At 34.3% G+C, this 23027-nt stretch overlaps 1 protein-coding gene across 1 annotated transcript; it reads left to right on the forward strand.

Annotated features, from left to right (window-relative positions):
- Positions 1-243: 243 nt before the first annotated feature.
- Positions 244-19737, forward strand: LOC123629982 (translocon-associated protein subunit alpha-like). Its single transcript, XM_045539321.1, is given in 8 exon segments — positions 244-345; positions 6926-7013; positions 8301-8485; positions 8487-8564; positions 10562-10638; positions 11358-11436; positions 13163-13256; positions 19334-19737. Coding segments are annotated over 8 exon segments (771 nt in total). The 3' UTR covers positions 19402-19737.
- The last annotated feature ends 3290 nt before the right edge of the window (positions 19738-23027 follow it).

Consider the following 23027-nt stretch of genomic DNA (forward strand, 5'->3'; position numbering starts at 1 on the left):
TATGAGGAGACTAGCAGTAACAATATATCTTATTTACACATATAGCAGAATAGTAATTTCCATATAATGACAGAAGTAATTTTTTTCTAATTTAAAGGTACAAGAGAAAGCAAAAAAGAAAGGTTATTAAAAGAAAACAGAATCATATTTGTAAACCAGATCTATCTTTTTGGTAATATTTGCATTTAGATTTTGAAGAAGTTTATATTTATTTAAATTAAAATGCATATAAAATCGGGGGAAATGGTGGATTATTGGCGACCTCCTGGCTCACTGCTCCGAGAGTGGGCGGTGGAGAACGCGGACGGCCACACGCGAGGGGATCGCGGCCCACAGGATCAGCTCGTGAATCTGCAGAGAAGCAGCGCGGGACACGCAGCGCTGGGGAAATAAAAAGGGTGAATCGGAGAATCCACCGCAAAATCCAAGGAGTGCGAGATGCACGATAGGGAATAGAGCATGGGACAGCCGTGCCTGCCGGCTGGCGGGGCAACATGATCTGACCCACAGGACAACTCTTCCCAATCAACCCCACGTCCACTCAGGCAAGAAGCGCCTGAAGTCAGTGCAAAGTAGTAGCACAGGCCCATAGGCGGTGTGGAGTAGTAAAATGAACTTCAATATACATAAAAAATTCGCAAAAAAACCCAAAGATATATAATATAATAAACTTTAAAATATAAAACATTAATACATAATATAATATATTAATATTTAGATTTCTATACTTTATTAAAAGACATGGCTTTTAGGTCCAGTGTGTGTAAATATTGATAAGATAGATTCTATTGATTTCTTTAAACACATCTGTGGCACAATTAGCTAGAAAGAGCAATCTAGGTAACTGAGAAATACAAACAATTTCAGATTTAATTCTATTTGTAGAACTGATTATCTCAAAATAATTTTGTATTCTCATATTCTGAAGAAATCCTCTTAGAAGTCATCTTCCTAAGTAGTAGCTAAGCAGTTGGCCAAGTCATGTCCACCACAGATAAAATCAATCCACCATTTCATAAAATTAGTAGCATCTAAAACATCATTTTTAGAACTGTTTTATTTGTGTGGGAAGTTGTTTTTCTTTTGCTCTATGCATTAATGATTTTCAGAATCTTTGGTTGAATGCCAATAGATATATGCCTTCCATTATTTTTTTTTGATTGTCTAAAAATACCTATTGTTAAATTACGCAGAACTTAAAGTATGTAGAATGATATTTCTTTTAAAATATATTGTATATATGAGCCGAGCATGGTGGCGCATGCCTGTAGTCCCAGCTACTCGGAAGGCTGAGGCAGTAGGATTGCTTAAGCCCGGGAGTGTGAGGCTGCTGTGAGCTAGGCTGATGCCACGGCACTCACTCTAGCCCGGGCAACGAAGTGAGACTCTGTCTCAAAAAAAAAAAAAAAATATATATATATATATATATATATATATATAGTATAAATGATACATATGATAAATTATATATACACACAATTTGGTAAAAGTGTTTAGTTTACCTTTTCTATCAGAAATTAAATTTGGTTTTTCAGCCATTTGCTATTCCTTGCTCAAGCAGAGGGTGCACATTCTCTCATTGACCACACATTTCCCAGGTCGATACTCCTCCACACTCTGGCAATAATGCCTAATTTTAAATTAATATTAATACTTTTGAATAATTTTATTTTAAACTTTATTTTTAATTGACAAAGAATTATATATATATATTTATAGGTACAATATGATTTTTATATATGTATACATTGTGGAAAGATTACATAAAGCTAATTAACATACCCATCACCTCAAATGCTTATCATTATTTTGTGCTGAGAGCATTCAAAATTAACTATTGGACAATATCCGAGTATACAATAGATTATTATTAACTATAGTTGCCATGCTGTACAGAAGATCTCCAGAATTTATTGTTCCTATTTAAGCAAAACTTTATGCTCTTTGACCAACATCACTTTTATTCCCCTCACCATCAGTCCCTGGTCAACACCATTCTACTCTCTACTTCTATGGGCTCAAAAGTTTAGAACCCAAACATAAGTGAGATCATCGCATATTCGTCCTTGTATGACTAGCTTACTTCCCTTAGGATAATGTCCTCCAGGCATCAAGACATACCACTGCAGAAAATCATCAAATCCTGAAGGAATATAGTGAGAGGAAGAAAGGAACAAATCTAATTGGCATGTATTCTTTCTTCTTTATCATGTTATAGTGGCTGGAAGAGGCATTCCACCTCCACTCTAAGGCTCCTCTGTCTATCAATACTTTGCATTCTATCACTGTTGCCTTTTCAAAAACATCATTTTACAAATTGTAAGTTCATATGTGAATCTTTAATATAGTCTTCTTTATTTTCTCCTTCAATTTATTTATTTATTTTTAACATAGCTTTGGTAAAGATTCTTTACATACATTTGTTTGGAGGAGGAGCTGGAATTTTTAACGAAAAGGTAAAAAGAAGAAAATAACAAACACTTGCTACTCACTACTCAGAATTAACTACTGTTAATGTTTCAACACATTATTTTCCAGTCTTTCCATATACATAAATATTTTTAAACATATTTTTAAAAATATACTTCTATAAAAAATGAGACTATTTCAGGTAAAGTGAAATTGTCTTTGGCCACCATCTTCTATTCTACAATCATAGCTTATAAAGAATAGATTCACTGTCCTAAACCCTCTGTGCCACACCTATTCATCCTTACCTCCCTCCATGTGAAACTTTAGAAACTACTGATCTTTTTACTGTCTCCATAGGATTGCCTTTTGAAGAATGCCATATAATTAAAATTATACCATATGTGGCTTTTTCAGATTGGTTTCTTTCACTTGGCAATATGAATTTAAGTTTCCTTTACATTTTTGTGATATGATCATTCATATCTTTTTAGCAATGAATAATATTGAATTGTAAGGCTGTACCTTACATAGTTTGCTTATCCATTCATCTATTGAAAAATATATTAATTGGTTCCAGGTTTTGACAAGAATACACCTACTATAAATATTTGTATGTAGTTGTGTGTTTGTGTGTGTGAAGAGAAGTTTTCAAATCCTTTGAATAAATACCAAGGGAACAAGGCTTGATCCTACAAAGAGTATATTTAGTTTTTTAAGAAAAGTACCAAGTATCTTCCTGAGTGGCCTTACCATTTTGCAGTCCAACCAGCAATGAATGAGAATTCTTGTTGAGCCACATCCTAGTCAGCATTTTTTTTAATGTTTTAGATTTTAGTCATTCTAATAGATTGTAGTTCTACCTTATAATTATTTTAATTTGTAATTCCATCAAGACATCTTTTCATATGCTTATTTGCCATCTATGTATATCTTAATTGGTGAGGTGTCTATTCAAATCTTTTTCCCATTTTGTAATTGTTTATTTTCTTATTGTTGAATATTAAGATTTATTTGTATATTTAGAATACAATTACTTTGTCAGATATATATTTTGCAAAGATTTTATCCAAGTCTATCTCTCAGCTCTTCATTCTCCTACCAAAGTCTTTCATAGAGGAGGAATTTGTATTTTTAATGAACTTTAAATTATAGTTTTTCTTTCATAGTGTTTGTGTTTTATTTAAAAAATCATCACCAAAACCATGGGTATCAGTTCTCTCCTTTGGAATTTTATATTTTTAAATTTTACATTTAGACCTATGATCTGTTTTGAGATAATTTTTGTAAAAGGTATAAGATATGTGGCTAGAGTAATGATTTTGCATGTGAATATCAAGTTGTTTCAGCATGATTTTTGAAAAGACTGTCCTTTTGCCAATGAATTGCCTTTGCTTGTTTGTCAAAGATCAGTTGACTATAGTAGTGTGGATATATTTCTGAGCTGTCTATTCTGTTCCAAAGATCTGTTTATCTAGTCTTTCACCAATACTTGAGTGCCTTAATTACTGTTAAGACTTGTAATTGGGTAGTATCAGTCTTCTGACTTTGTTCTTCTCCTTTGATATTATGTTAGCTATTCTGAGTCTTTTGCCTTTCTACATAAACTTTAGAATCAGTTTGTTAACATACACAAATAACTTTCTGGAATTTTGATTATTAATAAACTGTATTGACTCTATAGGTCAAATTAGGGAAAATTGACATCTTGGAAATAGAGTCATCCTATCCTAGAACATCCATTCATTTAGATCTCCTTTGATTTCTTTCATCAGTGTTTTCTTCATGTAGATATTGTACAAATTTTGTAAAGATTTATAACTAAGCATTTCATTTTGTGGTAATATAATTAACACATCACCATTAACATTTTTGCTAATGTAAATAATATTTTGATTTTATTTTAATTTGAAATACATTCACAGCAACATCCAAACTGTTATTTGAGCAACTGGGTACCATAGACTAGGCAAGTTGACCCATAACTTTGACTATCTAAGCTAGATTAGATATTTTGGTTATTTTTTCTGCTTAGTGGTCTCTGAACTTCCTGGATCTATAACTTCATGCCTATAATTACAATTAAAAAATATTCAGTCATTTTCACCTCAAATTCTTAAAATTTCTTTCTCTTTATTCTCATTCTGTTATTATAATTACACCAATATTGCAACTTATGTAATTGTCCCATAAGTTTTAGATATTTTGTTTCATGTTATTTTTTTATTTGCATTACAGTTTTAGAAGTTTATTTCTTCAAGTTCACTAATTATTTCCTTGGTTGTGCCCTATTTCATGATGAGCCCACCCAAAGCATTCTTTATTTCTGTTACAGTGCTTTTGATTTTCAGCATTTTCTTTTGAATCTTCTCTTAGAGTCCGTATTCCCTGCTTACATTGCCTATCTGTCTTGCATGATGTCATTTTTTACATTAAAACCTTTACTATATTAATCATTGTTGTTTTGAACTCCCTGTTTGATAATTCCCACATCTCTATCATATCTGAATTTGGTTCTGACGTTTGCTCTGTCTTTTGAAACTGTTTTTTTTTTTATCTTTAAGTATGCCTTGTAATTTTTTGTTGAAATTTATAAATGTCATTGAACAAATGTTTGAGTGCATTTTCAAGTGAATGAGCCCAATGTGGAGAATTTTAAAATTACAAGACAGTATTTGCCCTTGAGAAGTCTTATCTACTAGGGGACGGAGTGTTCTACATAAATGAAAATTCAACTGCCAGTAAACAGTGGTGCCCTTAAGCATCTCAGTTTTAGGGCCCGAACGCTTCAAATATACGATTATCTCTGTAATCCTTTTTAATGCCTGGAAAAATGATGCTGTACTGAGGTTTAGAGTTTCAAATGTAAAATTTGTTCACTTTTAAAAAAAGACTTTGAGATACAGTTTATGTATTGTAAAATTCACCTGTTTTAAGCATACAACTGGTAAATTTGCCCAGTTGTGCAACATGAATTCAGTTTTAGGACATTTATATTACCCTAATAAGATCCCTGGTAACTTTTTTTTTTTTAATGATTTCTTGCAAATTATGTGACAGATTCTCAAAGGAAAATTTTTCTGTTATGTGAATGGAAATCTTTGTAGGCTGGTAACAAGGTGCTTGAGAACATGGGTGAGTAAGATGTGGCCACAGGCCAAAGCCAGCCGTGGCCACTCCTTTACATATTGTCTGTGGCTGCTTTCACGCTGTAGTCACAGAGTTGAGTAGTTGCAATAGGGACTTTATGGTCTCCAGAGCCATATTTGCCATTTGGCCTTTACAGAAAAAGTTTATCAACCACTGCTCTAGAATCTTGCAATTCAAAGTGTGGTCTAAAATACCAGCAGCCTTGGCATATCCTGGGTGCTTGTAGAAATAAAGGATTTCAGGCTGTTAGAACCGGTTCCCCGTTCCGCCCCAGGAACAGAATGGCAGAGTCCAAGGCTGCAAAAGGCAAAGGAGTTTATTGGCTGGCTCGAGCCAGGGTCCAAGTCCCAGAGCACCAACGCAGTGGTCTCTTTACGAACTAGGACCCCGCTCAATGGGACATATGCCCTTTTATACTTTTGCTATAGCTTGTTACAAAAGATTGTCCAATATTGATTGCCCAAACCCACACACACACCCCCTGCACAAGCCGTCTACGTGCGATTAGGAATGTTGTCCTGGCTGTTAGGCTGTTTACGTGCTGATCATGCCTCGGCCCCTTTATCAGTAAGTTGTTTGTAGTCACCCCCCCAGGGCCTGAGCCTTGTTTACCAAGCATTTGAGTAAGCAAGCACCGCTCACAGAAGCGGAATTTGGCCGTTAGCTATAAGCAAATTATTTTACTTTTCAACACACTTAGTTCAATGAAATAGCATAACACACTTGAAATAGCACAACACACTTGTAGGAGCTGCAAATTATTTCTGCTCTTCAAGGCTTCAGTGTAGACCTGAATCAGATCTGCAAGATACCCAGAGAATTGGTATGCACATTGCCATCAAGATGCACTGCTCTAGATATTCTTTTTTTTTTTTTTTTTTTTTTTGAGATAGAATCTTGCTCTGTTGCCTGGACTAGAGTGCCGTGGCATTAGGCTAGCTCATAGCAACCTCAAACTCCTGGGCTCAGGTGATCCTCCTGCCTCAGCCTCCTGAGTAGCTGGGACTACAGGCATGCGCCACCATGCCCGGCCAGTTTTTTCTATATATTTTTAGTTGTCCAGCTTATTTCTTTCTATTGTTTAGTAGAGACGGGGCCTCACTCTTGCTCAGGCTGGTCTTGAACTCCTGACCTTGAGCCATCCTCCCACCTCGTCCTCCCAGAGTACTAGGATCACAGGCGTGAGCCAGCACACCCAGCCTAGGTATTCTATTTTAACTATTACAAGACAGTGGGATTCATATTGCTAATCCCAGTAAAGCCACGGAGAATCAATATTTTGCCAGAATCTAGTGAAGTCTTTATTCTTAAAGGATGATGCATTTTTTTCTCCCGTAATAATCCATTTTAATGTTGTTTTTCTTAGGCAGAAGATAAAGAGGAAGAAGATGTATCTGGTGAACCTGAAGCTTCACCAAGTGCAGATACTACTATCTTGTTTGTAAAAGGAGAAGGTAATACAGAAGTATTAGTTTTTATTCAGATATAAGAATTTTAAAATGACAAGCTTGGGGTTTTGGGGAAGCATTGGTAGTGCTTAAGATCTTATTAACATTCTCTTTTACATAACAAATGTAATGCAAACAAGTATTTTGAAAAAACTTTCTCATGTATATGAGAACCAATATCTTTAAGGTAATATTGCTGGCATTTAAACTAAGGGAAAAATAAATACTGCTCAGTTTGACTAGAAATTAAATGTTCTTTTCAAAGATAATGTTTTAAAACTTTTTCAAACTGCCACAGCAAAGTAACTTATTATATTTTGAGTGTTAAACATTAATGAAATATTAAATCTCTTCAATTATGCCTTGGTTAGAGCCTAGATTTTATTAAAAGAAAATAAATTGAATGGCTGATATTTATTGAGGGCTATACAGTAGGCACTGTTCTCAATACCTTGCATGTATTAATCCTAACACACCTTCTGAGCATAGTTACTGTTGAACTGAGGCTTACAGAAGTTAAGAAACTTGTCCAGGGTTATCCAGTTCATAAATAGATTATGGAGACAACCTGTCTGACCCCACAGCCTGTACTGTACTGGATGAAACTCAGCTCTGTAGACTACAGTATAATTAGTGAAGACTTAATATTGAAAGTTATTAATTTTCTTGGTCTTCTCAAGTTTTTTGTTTTATTGCCATGTACTTTCCAACTTTATGCCTGCAGAATATAATTTGATTAAGTGAGTTTTGTTCCATTTATTTTTATATCTGCCTCCTTGGGTCTTAACCTTCAAATTTACATTTGTCTACTTGCTTAAAGTGGAGATAGATTGTCTGATTAATTTTTTATGTTCTAAAAATACTAGTTTTCAGATGGTCCTCTTGGACTTTATCTTTCCATCATTCTTTTCTCCATTTATCTACACAGATAGCATACTGAGTTAGAGTTGAAAGTGACTTCACCAAGATGTATAACCCTGCTGCATGATAATCTTGCTGCTAAAAGTACACAACTCTTTCTGAGACCACGTAATTGGAATGTAATCTGGTCTGAAATTGAGATGCTTAGTTAAACCCACGTGTTGGAATGCTAGAGTATAGACAAAAAGCTTATATAACAACTCTAATTGATTAATTTTTACTTAGTGGCTGACTAGAGTGCTCTATTGAAAAGAATTCTGAAACCAACTCCATAAACAGCAGGAAAAGGGTGTCAAAATCTATTAGTAATATCGTTTTATTTTGAACTCTTGGTATGTGTTCAAATTTTCTTGTCTCTATTTTGTTTCTTAGATTTTCCAGCAAATAACATTGTGAAGTTCCTGGTAGGCTTTACAAACAAGGGTACCGAAGATTTCATCGTTGAATCCTTAGATGGCTCATTCTGTTATCCTCAGGACTACCAGTTTTATATCCAGAATTTCACAGCTCTTCCTCTGGACACTGTAGTGCCACCTCAGAGACAAGCAACTTTTGAGTTACTCCTTCATTCCTGCAGAGCCTATGGGTGGACGACCCTTTGGTCTGGTCATCAATCTGAACTACAAAGATTTGAATGTAAGGCCTTTAAACCTTTTTTTTTTTTAAAGGTTAGAGATGAATGGGGACAATTGACATTGTTTAATAAATAGTCTTCTATTCATTCAAGTGCCTATTTTGTGGTTGAAATTGTGATAGGCACCAAAGAGGCAAAGGTAAATTACAAATCTCTGTCAAGTCTATAATCCAGTGGGGGAGATGGACAAAAACAGGCAGTAAAACAGTGTGATAAGGGATGCATACTAGAGATACGTGTAATAAGGTGCTGTTGTGTGAGAGAGGAAGGAGTTGAGCAGGATCTTAAAAGGAAAAGGAGAGTAAGCCACACGCTGTAGTCTCCTACTGATTTAGATGTTAAGATCTATTAAATAATGTGTTTTGTACCTCCTTTTATTGCTTGTTTTGCCTATTTTACTGCTTATGTTTATAAATTTTAAAGACTCTATCCGGGCATGGTGGCGCATGCCTGTAGTCCCGGCTACTCGGGAGGCTGATGCAGTGGGATCGCTTAAGCCCAGGAAGGAGTTTGAGGTTGCTGTGAGCTAGGCTGATGTCACGGCACTCACTTTAGCCCGGGCAACAAAGTGAGACTCTGTCTCAAAAAAAAAAAGACTTTCTGCAACTGTTTTTCCATCATTTTATACACTCACAGATAAGATATAATCAGATATTTTTAAGGTAGTTTTAGCAGCAAGATTTATGGTTTAGTTTTCATTTATGAGAACCAAATGTCCTAATATAAGCTCTGATATATTATGATTTTTAAACTGTGTGTTATATATAGTCATCAGTGACTAAATGAAGGAAACCCACTAGAATTTTACTGCTGGAAGTTGACCTCTGTATGCTAATTGTTGTTTCCTTCAGATGAGAGCACCTCTAAACCATTCCCTTTTCAAAAAGTGTTCAGAGAAGGAAATTTCATTTTCTCTTGGAACCTAATTCACCCTAGTGTTAACACATTTACCTTGTGTCTGAGTTAAATTTCTTGTGTTGCCATTAAATTGTCCCTTTTATTCTAATTACTTAGTAGACAGGAAGGAAGGGTTTTCTTCCTTCCACATAGAATTAAATGTGATCCAACAAGCATATTTGTAGTTTCAGTTCCATTTTGAATGTTATTTTCATTAGTCTATTCTGATTCCTGGAATTGTCAATAGAGGAATGCAAACTGAAAGATCTTGAGGTAAAACATCTTGAAGTAAAACTTATATAATTATAGTTCAGCAGTAACCGACAGTTTTGAAAAAGTACTGTATTTTTGTGAGGCATCGAACACAGAGCTATGTATTGTCCCAGTGATGCTGATATATTTGAAAACTAAAATTGTGTTGACCTGACAAAATTGTTTCAAGACCACAACAGAAAAATATGTTGATACTGAAAATCACCAACCCATTAATTATAAAGAAATTGATTTCCAGCCCATTGTCAGTTTAGAACATGAATTTGACTTTTGCTCAGGTCCGGTTCTTAAAATTATATGCTTTTGCAACTACTGTACGTTTTCATGCTTCCTTCCTTGTTTTGGAGGATTGCAGATAACAGAAGATAGAGCTGATGTAAGAATGCTCTGTGATCTTTGTTTCTTTCTGCAATGTTATCTCATTTTTTACTTTGTTTTCCTGATTCCTCGAATACCTCCCTTCTGCACTCACCTCAACCCCGAAGAAAGTAGGGGACAACTGAGAGAGCGGTCTCACTATGTTTCCCAGGATGGACTTGAACTCTTGGGTTCAAGAGATTCTCCCACCTCAGCCTCTCAAGTAGCTGGGCCTATAGGCAGGTGCTGCCATGCCCAGCCTGGTGACATTTTTATTTTATAGGTGAAAGTAACATTATAATGTTGAGTCCCTGGCATTGAATAGTGTAATTATATATGACTGTTGAGTTTACTGACTTTCTAAGTGATGAGAAAGCGATAGTATATCTGTTAGGGTAACAGTTTTAAATCTTACAAGCTTTCATACTTTCCAATAGATTTCAGATTTTTGTGATTTTTTTTTTTTAAATAGGGCAATGTATTGCAAGATGCAGTCTTCAATCAAACAGTTACAGTTATTGAAAGAGAAGATGGGTTAGATGGAGAACCGTAAGTGAAAGTTACAGTATGTAGATCTTGATCTCATAAGGTAGGACTGGAAGGTTTGCTCCTATTTCAACAAATTTTTTTTGAATGGTGAAAATGGACTTTATGGTGAAATCCTTACTACATTATTCTTACTTTAGATGATTGTTACAACTATTAATATCAAGTTAGGAAAGATAAGTGAAACTGACAAATCTTTTTAAAAGATAGTAGTTGGCTTTCTGTCCTTCCTCTCTTCTAAATTGTTTTTTACCCCATGCTCATAAGTTATTCACCAGCATAAGCTAAGTCTAAAATTACTGCCGAAAACATAAATTAGAAGTTTTTATCTTGAAAAACATGTTCTTTCTGAATGAAGAGTCATTCTTACTTTAGACTTAAATGTAATTCACCTGAAGTAATTTTTAAATTGCAAAATAATGTAATGTTTGAGGCACATAAAACCTAACACAATTATTTTAAACTGTGAGCTTTGAAAATAGCATAAATTATAATGTAATTTTATTCATTTTAAATCATAGAATTACTTTTTTATTGACTAATTGCTCTCAAATATAAATTAAATTTATAAAACTAATTGCCTGAATTTTAAGTTGAGTGAAAAATACTCGTTTTCCCTACAAGTTATTTGGAAAGCTTATGTCATGTGTTAGAATTACAGTTGTAATTAGCTGTGGTATTTCTTATGAATTAAAGCCAGTTTATATTTTCTTTTATGCCAGAATCTTTGTGTGTATGTTCCTTGCTGGTCTTGGGCTTCTGGTTGTTGTTGGCCTTCATCAACTCCTAGAGTCAAGAAAGGTAATTATAGATAAACACCTCTTACAATCATACTTCAGAAGTCACTACAATACCGAATTAAGCACAGTCTAGTTCTTTGTGGCTGCTTCTGACTGTAGGTTTGTATACTTACAGCTTTGTTGAACCTTTTTAAAATAAAACCTGAAGATGAGACCCTGGACATGTAACTTGGATTCATTTAGACTTTCATGCACATATACAATTATTGTCCTTTGTCTGTACCCTCCAGAGTGATCTTACTGGTATTGTAACTCCAAATTATGCTATAATTTTTTTTCCTCAAACCGAGAAAGATTTCATTGTTCTGTTTACTATACTTTTGCATGGATATGCTGTTTATCTGTTAGCAGTCCAGCTTTTATATTTGCCTTAATACTTACAGGGATAATTCTTAATTCATAGATGAGTCTCTTCATATGAAAAAGAAAAAGAATTTGGCTATATTTGCTCTATGAGTCAAACTTCTGTTTTTGTGGTCAGCGTAGTAAAGTGGTATCATCTTGGGTTGTCATTCTGGTTGTCCCCTACTGAGTCCTTACTCCCCATCTTCTTTCCCTCCACCATCTCTTTCTTTCTCCCTTTTACCCCACAGAAACAATAGCTCTGCTGTTCCTCTCAATGGGAAAGTATAACGCAAATTGTGTCAATAATATGTTGGTATAATCTATTAGACCCTAAACAACTGCTAGTCATTTTAGTGAATATTTACTAAGCCTTAAGTCAGGCAGTCAAATCTATATTAAAATTAACAATAAATGTTATTAATAATCACTTTTTAAATTTTTAAATATTTATTTATTTATTTTGTAATGAGGTCTTGCTCTGTCACCCAAGCTAGAGTACAGTGGCATGATCAATAGCTCATTGTAGCCTCCAACTCCTATGTTCAAATGATCCTACTGTCTCAGTCTCCAGAATAGTTGGGACCATAGGCGCACACCACCGCACCGGCCAATTTTTAAAATTTTTTGTAAAGATAGAGTCTCACTATGTTGCCCAGGTTGGTCTTGAAGTCCTGGCCTCAAGCGATCCTCCTGCCTCAGCCTCCCAAAGTGCTGGGATTACAGGCATGAGCCACCACACCTGGCCAGCATTTTTCTTTAAAAGAGGTGCTTCAATGTTAATTTCCAAAACTTCATTGCCTCATTTTAGTGGGAATTTTTGCTATAAATTTATTAGGTATAACTACATCTCTTTTTTTCCCATTTGAATGAAACCATTATTTAGTTATCTTTCTGTGTATTCAGAATCTAATTTATGGGCTATATAATACTTATGTAGATAATTAAGTTTTTTAATTGTTTTTTGGTGTTTTTTTAGAGCAAAGTAAAAAAATGAATCATTTTTACTTTTTAGCAGTTTTGTTGTAAATACTCTAGGGAGAAAGTTTGAGGCTCTTACATTAAATTGAGGTTGTTAGCTTAAATGCGGTTTTATGTTCTTGTTTTATCTGTGCCAACTGTTTAACTCTATTTAGCTTACAATGTAGGAACCGCCTGTGTGCAACATTTCAGCAGTTACCCTGAATTTTATTGAATGTAGAAATAAATTTATTCTTTGATTACAATTTGATTCCTAAAGGGAAATAAAATCATTATATAGATAGTCTTATTTGGTCTACCAATGGTATAGTAACATATGAAGCTTTATAGCAAGGGAAAATTCGATATTATAGAACTACTTTAAAATGTAGTTTTATATATTTTTTATTTTTATGTTCTCTTAGCGCAAGAGACCCATACAGAAAGTAGAAATGGGTACCTCAAGTCAGAATGACGTTGACATGAGTTGGATTCCTCAGGAAACTTTGAATCAGATCAGTAAGTAGTCTAACAAACTTGGCTGGGAAGGCTTTCTCTTAACTGGAAATTAAATAGATTTAGCAAGAAGTGCTTGGTCAGTACTGTTTAAGATGCGTCTTTTCCATTACTTGTATAGAATTTAGTATAATGATTAGTGAAGTCTTTGAAGATTTGTTCTATGTGTAGTATTTCTTAGGCTTTAATTTTGAAATGCTTCCAAATCTGCAGTTTATTTATAAATGTATGAATTTTCTATATTCCTAATCTATTTCCTGTCTCTTTTCTTTCCCCTTGCTTCAGTGCAAAGTAGAAGAGGTGAGGTGTTTAAATTTTTAATGGTGTTTGATAGAATGTTGGGGGCTCTTGTCTAGCACATAAATACCTTATAGTAAGTTTAATGAGTAATGGAACAGTTTTTAGTACTATATTTTATTTAAAAAACTACTAAATACATACTCCAGTTTGAAAGAGTAAACCTAAAGTATTACTTGGTAGTTTACCTAACAGATATGTTTCAGTTATATATGCAATTTTTTAAAATAGTGATCTTTATAAAGGAATGTAGAATTTTTTTCTCCAATTGTAGAGAGACTTTTTAAAAACATTTATTATAAAATCAGTACAGCCTCATTCTAAAAAATGAAATAATATAGAAGTTAAAAACTAAAGTCAGCTCCCGCCTTTACTAATCCCATCTTTCATAAATAATTGGTGTTACGTTTATGTATCCCAAGTATTTGCTATACATTTATAAGCATATTCTTCTGTTGTTTCTATGTGAGTGTTCAAATGACATCATGCAGTCCACATGGCTCTACAACTTCAGTTTTCATGTCTTAGATGTCTCTTTATGCCAGCAACATATATAATTACCTCATTCTTCTTAATAAGTAGACAGTATTTCTTTATATAAATGTATTGTGATAGATTTAACGTGTCCTGTATTGAATGATTAACTTATTTCCAGTTTTTTCACTTAAAAATAATGCTGTAATGAGTATTTTTACATATAAATTTATAAGATAACTTAGAATAGCTAGGTCAAAGATCATGTACATTTAAATTTTTATGGAAAGGACTTCATTTCTCTCCTAAAAAGTGCCAATTTATGTTTGCAATAATAGTCCGTTTCTTCTCCATTCTCACTAATCATTCTCAAGTATTAAGTATCAAATATTTTAATCTGTCATTATGATACAAAATAGTATCTTGCTGTTTTTCATTTACATTTCTTTAAGAATGAGATTCAACTTCTTTACACATGTATTTACACTTGACCCTTGAACCACAGGGATTTGAACTGTGAGGTTCCACTTACATGTGGATTTTTTTCAGTAAATGTAGTCTGTCCTCTGTATATCAGCAGGTTCCACATCTGCAACCAAACTCGGGTTGAAAATACAGTATTTGAGGGATGCAAAACCCACGTATAGGGAGGGCCAACTTTTTGTATCCACAGGGCTGGCTGCAGGGCTTAAGCAGTATAATTGTGCAGATTTGGTATGTGGGGGTGTCCTGGAACCAATTCCCTGCTGATACCAAGAGACGACTGTATTGGCTATTTAGTATTTCTTTCCTGTGAATTGGCTGATCAGTCCCTTTCCTGAATTGTTTTCCTTATTGCTTTCTGTGAGCTAGCTTTCTCTATTTGAAATGTAATTACAACGTGGCAAGTGCTTTAATAAAAATAGGTACAAAGTAATATGAGCACTGGAGGGACCTTCCCCCTCTAGGAGAGTAGGAAATCATTCACAGGAGGGGTTGACATTTGACTGAAGTCTTGAAAAGTTGAGTGAGAAGGATTCTTCAGGGTTTTATGTGCTGTGCTAAGGACTTTTGATTTCTAGATAAAAGAGAGCTGTCACACACTTCAAAACAGAGGAATTACAATTTTGTGTTTTAAAAAGGAATTATGATAGCTTTGTGAAGGACTACTGGAAGCAGGGATACCAATTTAGATGATTTCAGTAAAGCGCAGGAGAGATCATTAGGGTCTAAGCAGAGCCAATGGTGATAAGAGTAAAAGGGAATAGAAAGGTACTTCAGAGGTGAAGCCGACAGGGCTTTTGGTGACAGGATGTGTTAGGAGTGAATGAAACAGCATTCTGAGCTTAGGCAACTGGATGGAAGATGGGACCCATAAGTGTCCCGTAATCTAAGGAAGAGAAGCATATATGGATGGGGAAAGATTCGTTTGGATTAGATAGGTTGAGTGTGAAAAGCACTTGGGACACCCAGATAAGGATGTCCAGGAAGCATTTAAAATTCTGCTTTAGAGTATATATGAATCACGATTTGGAGACATCAGGATGTATAGGATAGGTGGCAGCTCAAATCATGGAAGGAAATAATCTTTCTCTGTAGCTACTAATTTCTTATATATTTACACATACTGTCCTGATACTGAGTATGGCAAGAAGAATTGGATAGAAGTATAGACCATGGCCTATTTCAAGTTCTTCATAAAATAGTTAAATTTTAAATGTCTTAGAGAATTAGCTAAATCTGTGTTTAAAAAGCATAAAAAATATAATTAAAAACTAAAGTCAAAGTAACAATTATGGAGCCATCCCTCCCAAAGAATTGTTACAGGACAAAGAGTGTGGGAAGTTGGTTTCATAGTACCTTTCTTTCTGACATTGTTGTCCCTGAATTTAAAAGCTTAGAATTATTACACTTGTAGAGCAAAATTCAGATTGAGTATAATTGTATTCAGCAAGTATTGACTATCTATTGTGTCCTACTATTCTGTAGGTTATGAGTGATATGTTAAAAGAAGTTTGGAATATTCCTGGTTTTTCAGGAATTTACATTTCTGTTTAAGGAAATAAAGTACATATAAAAATAATTTGAATAGTCAGAGGCAGTATGTGATTGTTAGAATAACATGGACAGTTTAAAAGTTAAGAAAAAGGATCCTATTAGAAGTCAGAGGAGGCCTTCATGAAGGAAAGACTTTAAACATATGTTATATGCCCTTTGTGCATTGGGCATTTACTTTGCAAGATAAGAAGCTGTGTATTTATTGATGAGAAAATTGCTCCTAAGAAAAAGTACCTTGCCAAGATTCACAACTAGGTTTGTTTCATTATGAAGTCCATATGTTTTCCCCAGTGAGACGTACTTCTTAAAGATGGGTAGAGTTAACATCACTGTTTTTTTTTTTAACAATACTTGCTTATCTTTCTCAAAATCTGATTATTTAGCCTGAGTTTGCTTTAGAACCATGGGAACTTATCTACCACCAAAGTTACTTCTATTTTTCCTTTTCTTTTCCTGTTTAAATGAATCTCTGGTTTTGAAAAAACTTTACAAGCAACAACAGAGCTTCTAAGAAGCATTAAGCTAATCTAGTTACCCAATTAAGATGATAAAATATTTATCAGATTCAAGAATCTTTTGATGCATTGTCCTCTATGAGCTTATCATTGAGAGGAATGTTATTTTTAAATTGTTTTTATGATTTGAAAATAGCTGAAGACACATAACACACACAAACAGTCCTTTCTCCCTATTATTACTTGTATCAAACCCTAGAGCCTGGGTGATTCTAGTTGTAGCCTCATCCTGTGAAGTCAAAGAGTCCTCATGCTGTGATATCCAATGAGAGAGCATTTCTGAAAGGCCAAGGGCTAGAGTTCAAGGAGAGAGAAGGGTATGAAAAGTATAGTTGGCTGTACGTGATTATTTGCTGTTTTACAATGTAGATTTCTTTTCTATTACAAAAGTCATTTATTAACTTGTTTAATGTTGAGATACTTTAAATTACAGCTATGACACACGACCTCTAAAATATTTCAGTTTGTAAAGAAATAACATTTGCCAGTCTGAAATAACATCACATTTAGAAAGTTATTATTTTATTACATATAATAGTCACATTGAAATTTCTCCTATTGTTTGAAAAATATCCTTTACAACTGATGTTTTCCACTGCAGGATGATGAACTGCATCTGGCTATTATATCTCTGAAGTCCTTTTAAATTTATAACCAGTTCAAGCTAGACCGGATGTTAAATCTATAGGTTTGATTATATTTAATTATTTTGGCTGATAGCATACATCATAGCTAATAAGTACTTTTTCCTTTATTACATCAAGGAACACAGTCTCTGGTTGCCCCATCCTTAGTGAAGCTGAATTGAGCATTAGGTCAGGGTGGTAGCCACGTGATCTTTCCTTGTATCCAGTAGATGTTTCCTCATGCAGTCTAGAGGTTGTCTGTGTAGTACTACTTTGGCATTGCACATTTGTTCAGTTGTCTGAACTGTTTACCAGTTGATAATCCTTGCATGAGTCAGTAATGTGTCAGAAGTTGAAATTGATTGTTTTCAGTTGTAATTTCTTGTTTTTACTAACCGTCAGACTTGTAGAGTTATCTCTCATCAGTTGGTACTCTAGTTACCGAATTGACAATTCCTGCTAAAAAGGCAGGATAAATGCTTAATTCTTCCCTTTACCAATTTTCAAAGTAAAGGGTTAGTATAAAATCCACCCAGATGAGTTTTTTCTCATTTTTCTCCTTTTTTTATTATCATATATAAACTTAGATTTTCATAGGATCAGTGTGTCTCAGTCAACAATATTCTTTCTTAAGCTCAAATTGTGACAGTTTTAGCTGTTGAGAGCCCTTTTGAACTGCCCCTAATCTTATCCCTTTGATCTTTGAATGATCCCTTACTTGCTGGGTCAGCAAGATAATCCAAATTTATTTTGTACTTTCTCTGCCCCAGACACGAAGCTAGCTATGTTTCTAATAATGCTAGAAACTAAAATCTAGACTTTAGGGATATCATTTATACTGAGCCCATTGTTTCTAAGCCTTTGCTGTGAACTGAACTAAAACGCATATTTTTAAAATCATGAAATCATACTGATATTTTAAATTCAATTTTACCAGTATTTTGCTGAATTTTGTGTGCTTTGGTGAGTATGAACAAACCTCATACTTTGGTGAAGATCTTTTTCCAACCTTTCACTTTTTTTCAACTGGCAAAATTATTTCTATTTCTAACTTATTCCACAATGAGCTTATCCTCCTGATATGCAAATTATTTTTAGAAAATAAGAAAAAGACTAATGGTCAGAAGATATGTCCAACTTTTCACTTTTTGTTTGTTTGTTTGTTTGTTTGTTTTGAGACAGAGTCTCACTCTGTTGCCCAGGCTAGAGTGCCATGGCATCAGCTTAGCTCACAGCAACCTCAAACTCCTGGGCTCAAGCAATCCTCCTGCCTCAGCCTCGCGAGTACCTGGGACTACAGGCGCACCACCATACCCAGCTAATCTTTTTCTGTTTTTAGTAGAGACGGGGTGCTGTTTCTCAGGCTGGTCTTGAACTTCTGGCCTCAAGCAGTCCTCCTGCCTCAGCCTCTCAGAGTGCTGGGATTACAGGCATGAGCCACTGCACCCCGCCTAGCCTTTTACTTTTTAAAGAAACTATAGATGGTTCATCTTACTGAAGAAAAGTAGAAAAACTCACCACAAATTTATTCTCTGTTGAATAGACCTAAGAGTCTATATAGGAGATAAAGGGAAAGAAGTAAAAAGATAATGCTTATGTGCATAGAATAGTTTTAGCATTGAATTACTATCTAATGTCCTTTATTCTGCTCCTTATTCCAGGTACATTTATGAAATTGTGAAAAATTATGCAAACAATATGACTACATTTTTAAATACTAAATCTTTTAATTTTTAACCAGTGTAAATTTTTTTTTGAGCTTCAAATATCATGCCTTTTAAGCTGTTTCTAAAAGTTTTTACTTGTGCATGTTATAAACATGTTGAGATACAGAATTCAAGATGGTTTTGCATGATATCTTCAATAGTATAGTAACCACAATTAGATCTTTTTCCTATCCTAATTGCAAAAAAGTGTCATTTTAATAGTTACCTCTTGATAGGTTATATTAAAGGTTCTTTTAAAAACCTGTAGCTAGATAGGAGACATTTATTATTGTTAATAGATAGTATTCTTGCATGTTTGTGTGTTTTAACCTTAGTGGGAAAGTTGAAGGAAAATACTTTTTAAATGTCTTTTAAATCTAATATACTTGTAATAGACAAGCTCAAAACTTTCTCTTTTCTTTCAGATAAAGCTTCCCCAAGAAGGTTGCCCAGGAAACGGGCACAGAAGAGATCAGTGGGATCTGATGAGTAAATGTTCCTTTGTGCAACAATTCAGTCTTTGCTTAACCTGCCCTAATGTTTTTCGGCCTGATGGGAATTAGTGCAGAGAAGCCATGTCACCGTAGAAGGCAACTACTACTTATGTGTGGACTGAGAAATCAGAGTCTGTGGCGATAATATTGCTGAAAATGCACTGCATTCGTTTTTCTAATGTAAAAATCTGGTTTTTTTAAAACCATTAAAATCTGTGTGTGTGTGTGTGTGTGTGTGTGTGTGTGTGTATGTGAGCAGTTGGTTTTACCAGAATCATTGTTGAACTACCTGAAATGAGCCTTTAGAATACTAAATATTATGCTTTTGTCTCTTCCTTTTTGACATTTTCTGATTTTCCTCCCCCCCAAAACTCAATGAATATTTGCTCTATATGATTGTTGATGTCCTGCCTTGAATAGTTTTAAAGGGAGGAATTTGTTTCTTTCTTGGAATAGCTCAAATTTCAATTGATGGCACAAATTAGTATTTTGTTGTTGTTGTTTAACAACTAGTATTCTAAAGGCACAAGCAGGATTAGCTGCTTTTTGGCAATAGAATTGTTTGGTATTTTGCTGCTGTTTACTATAAGGCACACCTTCAGAAAACTTCCCAAATGAATTCAAGCAATTTTGGGATCTCTCTAGCAAACAAAATTGTGAAACATGAAAATTCTGCTGACTTTGATATGTAAAACTTAACCCCTTTTTTAACAAAAAGAAAACAGTACATTTGTGTAAACTGGGTTGTGTTGTCCATTGTTACTGTACTTCTGACCCAGAGATAGCTCTGGGATGATTTTAGACCTACTCAGTTTTTTTTAAAGAAATAATTTTTCTCTCCTTAATAGATGCACCCCTTCTTAAGAAAAGTTGCCTTAGTCGACAGATTAAGCAGAAAATTAAATTGTGGGGACAGAGATATATGCCAACTAATCCTAGTCTTAAAAAAAATGAGTTGGATGTTTTAAAGCTGCTAACCAATCTAAACTTTGGGGCGTTTTGGTTGTTGACATAACCTTTTTTTCAGTTAATTCAAAAAATTCCAAAAAATTGTGCTTAAGACCTTAGAACCAAAATTAAACTAGACTTCATAAAATCCTCTTAGAGAGTTATTCTTGCCCTAGGCAGTAAATTAAGTTTGGCATTATTGTCAGACTAGATAAAGGATAAAGTAAAAACAAATAAGAGGCTTTCCTTCTCTATCTTTAAGCTATATTCTCCCACATATATTTTGTAAGGAAATGGTAAATGGAATTTTAGTGGCTCATTAATTCCTGACCTCTCTTCATTCTCATCCAATTCAATGCCCCCTATACCCATGCCCACACAGACAAAAACAAAACAAAATTCATACACAAACAAAAAAAGTCTTTCTGAGCTGTTAAAGTATTTAAACATCTGAGCCAAAGCCAATGACAATAGAAGTTATTGTATAATTGTTAAACACTTTGCAGGCAGAGCCTAAATTGTCAAATTACCTATATTGGCATTGCTGGACTATAAACTTTGTACTATAAAGTGTTTGAGTTTTTAATTGGGCTGTATGATCGGTAGTTTGTTTTGAAAAAGCTCTATGAGCTCCAACTCTGCATGGTTTTTTTGTTTAATGTAACATAGGAGAGCCTTCATATTCTCAAGGAATATATTCCAAGACATTTTTGTGAATATTTAAGTTTGTGAAACTGCTGGAATATAATGCAGCAAGTTGTTAGTACAATATTTAAATGGCCTGTAGAGAGTCTTACTGAATACGTGGTAATACATTGCAAAATCACACCAAGCTATACAGCTGCCAGCCCTCCTCACTCCTAAGCAATTTGTCTTACATACCAGCCCTTCGACTTCTGAGGTTCAAATTAGTGCCTTCAGAAATGTAGAATTTATTATTTGTCATGTTTTCTTCTTTTAGTGTAGATTGGGAACAGTTGAAAACTCTTAAGTGCTCAGATGCCAGGGGTCGTCTATAGCATCAGTAAGTATTTAGCAGAAACTAACTCCATAATGAATGGAATTCAATTCCACACATGGTTTGTTCAAGCACACTTAATAAGTAGCCTATTTTTTAAATGTAAATATTTGAATGAAGTTTTTCTTTGTTTTGATATATTCATTTGCTACACCAACCATGGCTTCAGAATTCTTCTTTTCAACAACTTGGTTTCAGAATATGTAAAATGAACTTAAGGATCTTGTGTATCAAACCTGTCACCTCAATGTGTGAGAATAATGTGTTCATAAAGCATGGATCTTGCTTTGGTTGTATAGCTTCATCATTTATTTCGTAGTCTTACATAGTGACTTGTAGGGCTAATCCTGCCCTCTGAAGCATTGTCCAAGGAGGGGAAAAGGGACATGGGACCTCTGAGTTAGAAGCCTTAGGGAAGGAGTAAAAGTAAAAATCATATGGAAAGAAACATTGACTTAATGAGGTTTTTAATTTTAAGCAGCTTCAGAAAATGTGACTTTGATAGGAGGAAAAGGCAAATTTAGACCTAAAAATATATTAAAGAACTGCTGTCTTAAAAGTGCATTTGTAGGTCATCAGCCTAGAATGGTACTCCGACTTTTGGGGAGAAGTAAATAGTAGCAATGTAACATTGAAACCTTTACTTAATGACGGATTATTTTGGAGGTACAGTAGATAAAGGTAATAATAGGCAAGGCTCGTATATACCATTCTTCTTTTGCAGTACAATGATATCCATACCCTTGGCATGAAGGAAAATTTACTTGGTTAGTGCATTTGAATAATGAAATAATTTTTAACTCAGCAATACAACAAGATTTTTGATAGACCACGCCCTTTATTTTAGTTCTAAAATTAGATATTAGCTTAAATGTGAAAACATTTTCAGATACACTTAAGTACTTCCACAGTTTTAGATGGCATCATTTGCAGCTGTAGAACTAAAAATAATAAATTTGTTCTGATTTTCTTAAAGTCCTACTACCTCTAGCTTAGTGAAGAGCATCCTAACATATACAAGATCCTTGTTATTAATGTAAGTGAAATGTTAGGTTTCGTTGTTAAGAAACCTATGTAGATAGAGGTCTGTATATCTGTAAGGTCATCCTTAGAGGGTATTTAGGAAGGAAGAACAACACTTAAGAACTGACTTGGAATCATCTAAATAATTTCTTTAGGACTCTTATGAACTTAGTATTTGCATGATTTTATCCTTTTTCATTTATACAAAAACGTGGCCTGTGTTAATTATATGATTTGAAGTTCTGGGGTTTTTCTTTTTTAAGATTTTGGAGTTGTTTAGGGATATGGTGCTTAGGTTTAGGTACCAGTGAGCTGCTTTTTTAGGGAAGTAGAAAGGGAACTCATTTACTAAACATCAGTCATGTGCTGTGTTCCTTGGGCCTTTCCATTTGTCACCTCACAAACCTTCATACCAATTCAAGGAGGGTGATATTATTCTCATTTTGTAGATGGAAAAAACAAAACCTGACTTTAAGTAGTTTGGTCAAAGTTACATATTGAATATGGAAAGTTCAAATAACCTCAGTACTGAATATACTATATATACTTGCTATATAATATAATAGTATATAAAACCCCAAGGAGTCTTCTGAGCTATTATAAATTGATTTGTCTATTGTGGTATGTATGTATAGT

The sequence above is a fragment of the Lemur catta genome, unplaced genomic scaffold, assembly GCF_020740605.2.
Source record: "Lemur catta isolate mLemCat1 unplaced genomic scaffold, mLemCat1.pri scaffold_66_ctg1, whole genome shotgun sequence".
In the NCBI taxonomy this organism is placed as follows: domain Eukaryota; kingdom Metazoa; phylum Chordata; class Mammalia; order Primates; family Lemuridae; genus Lemur; species Lemur catta.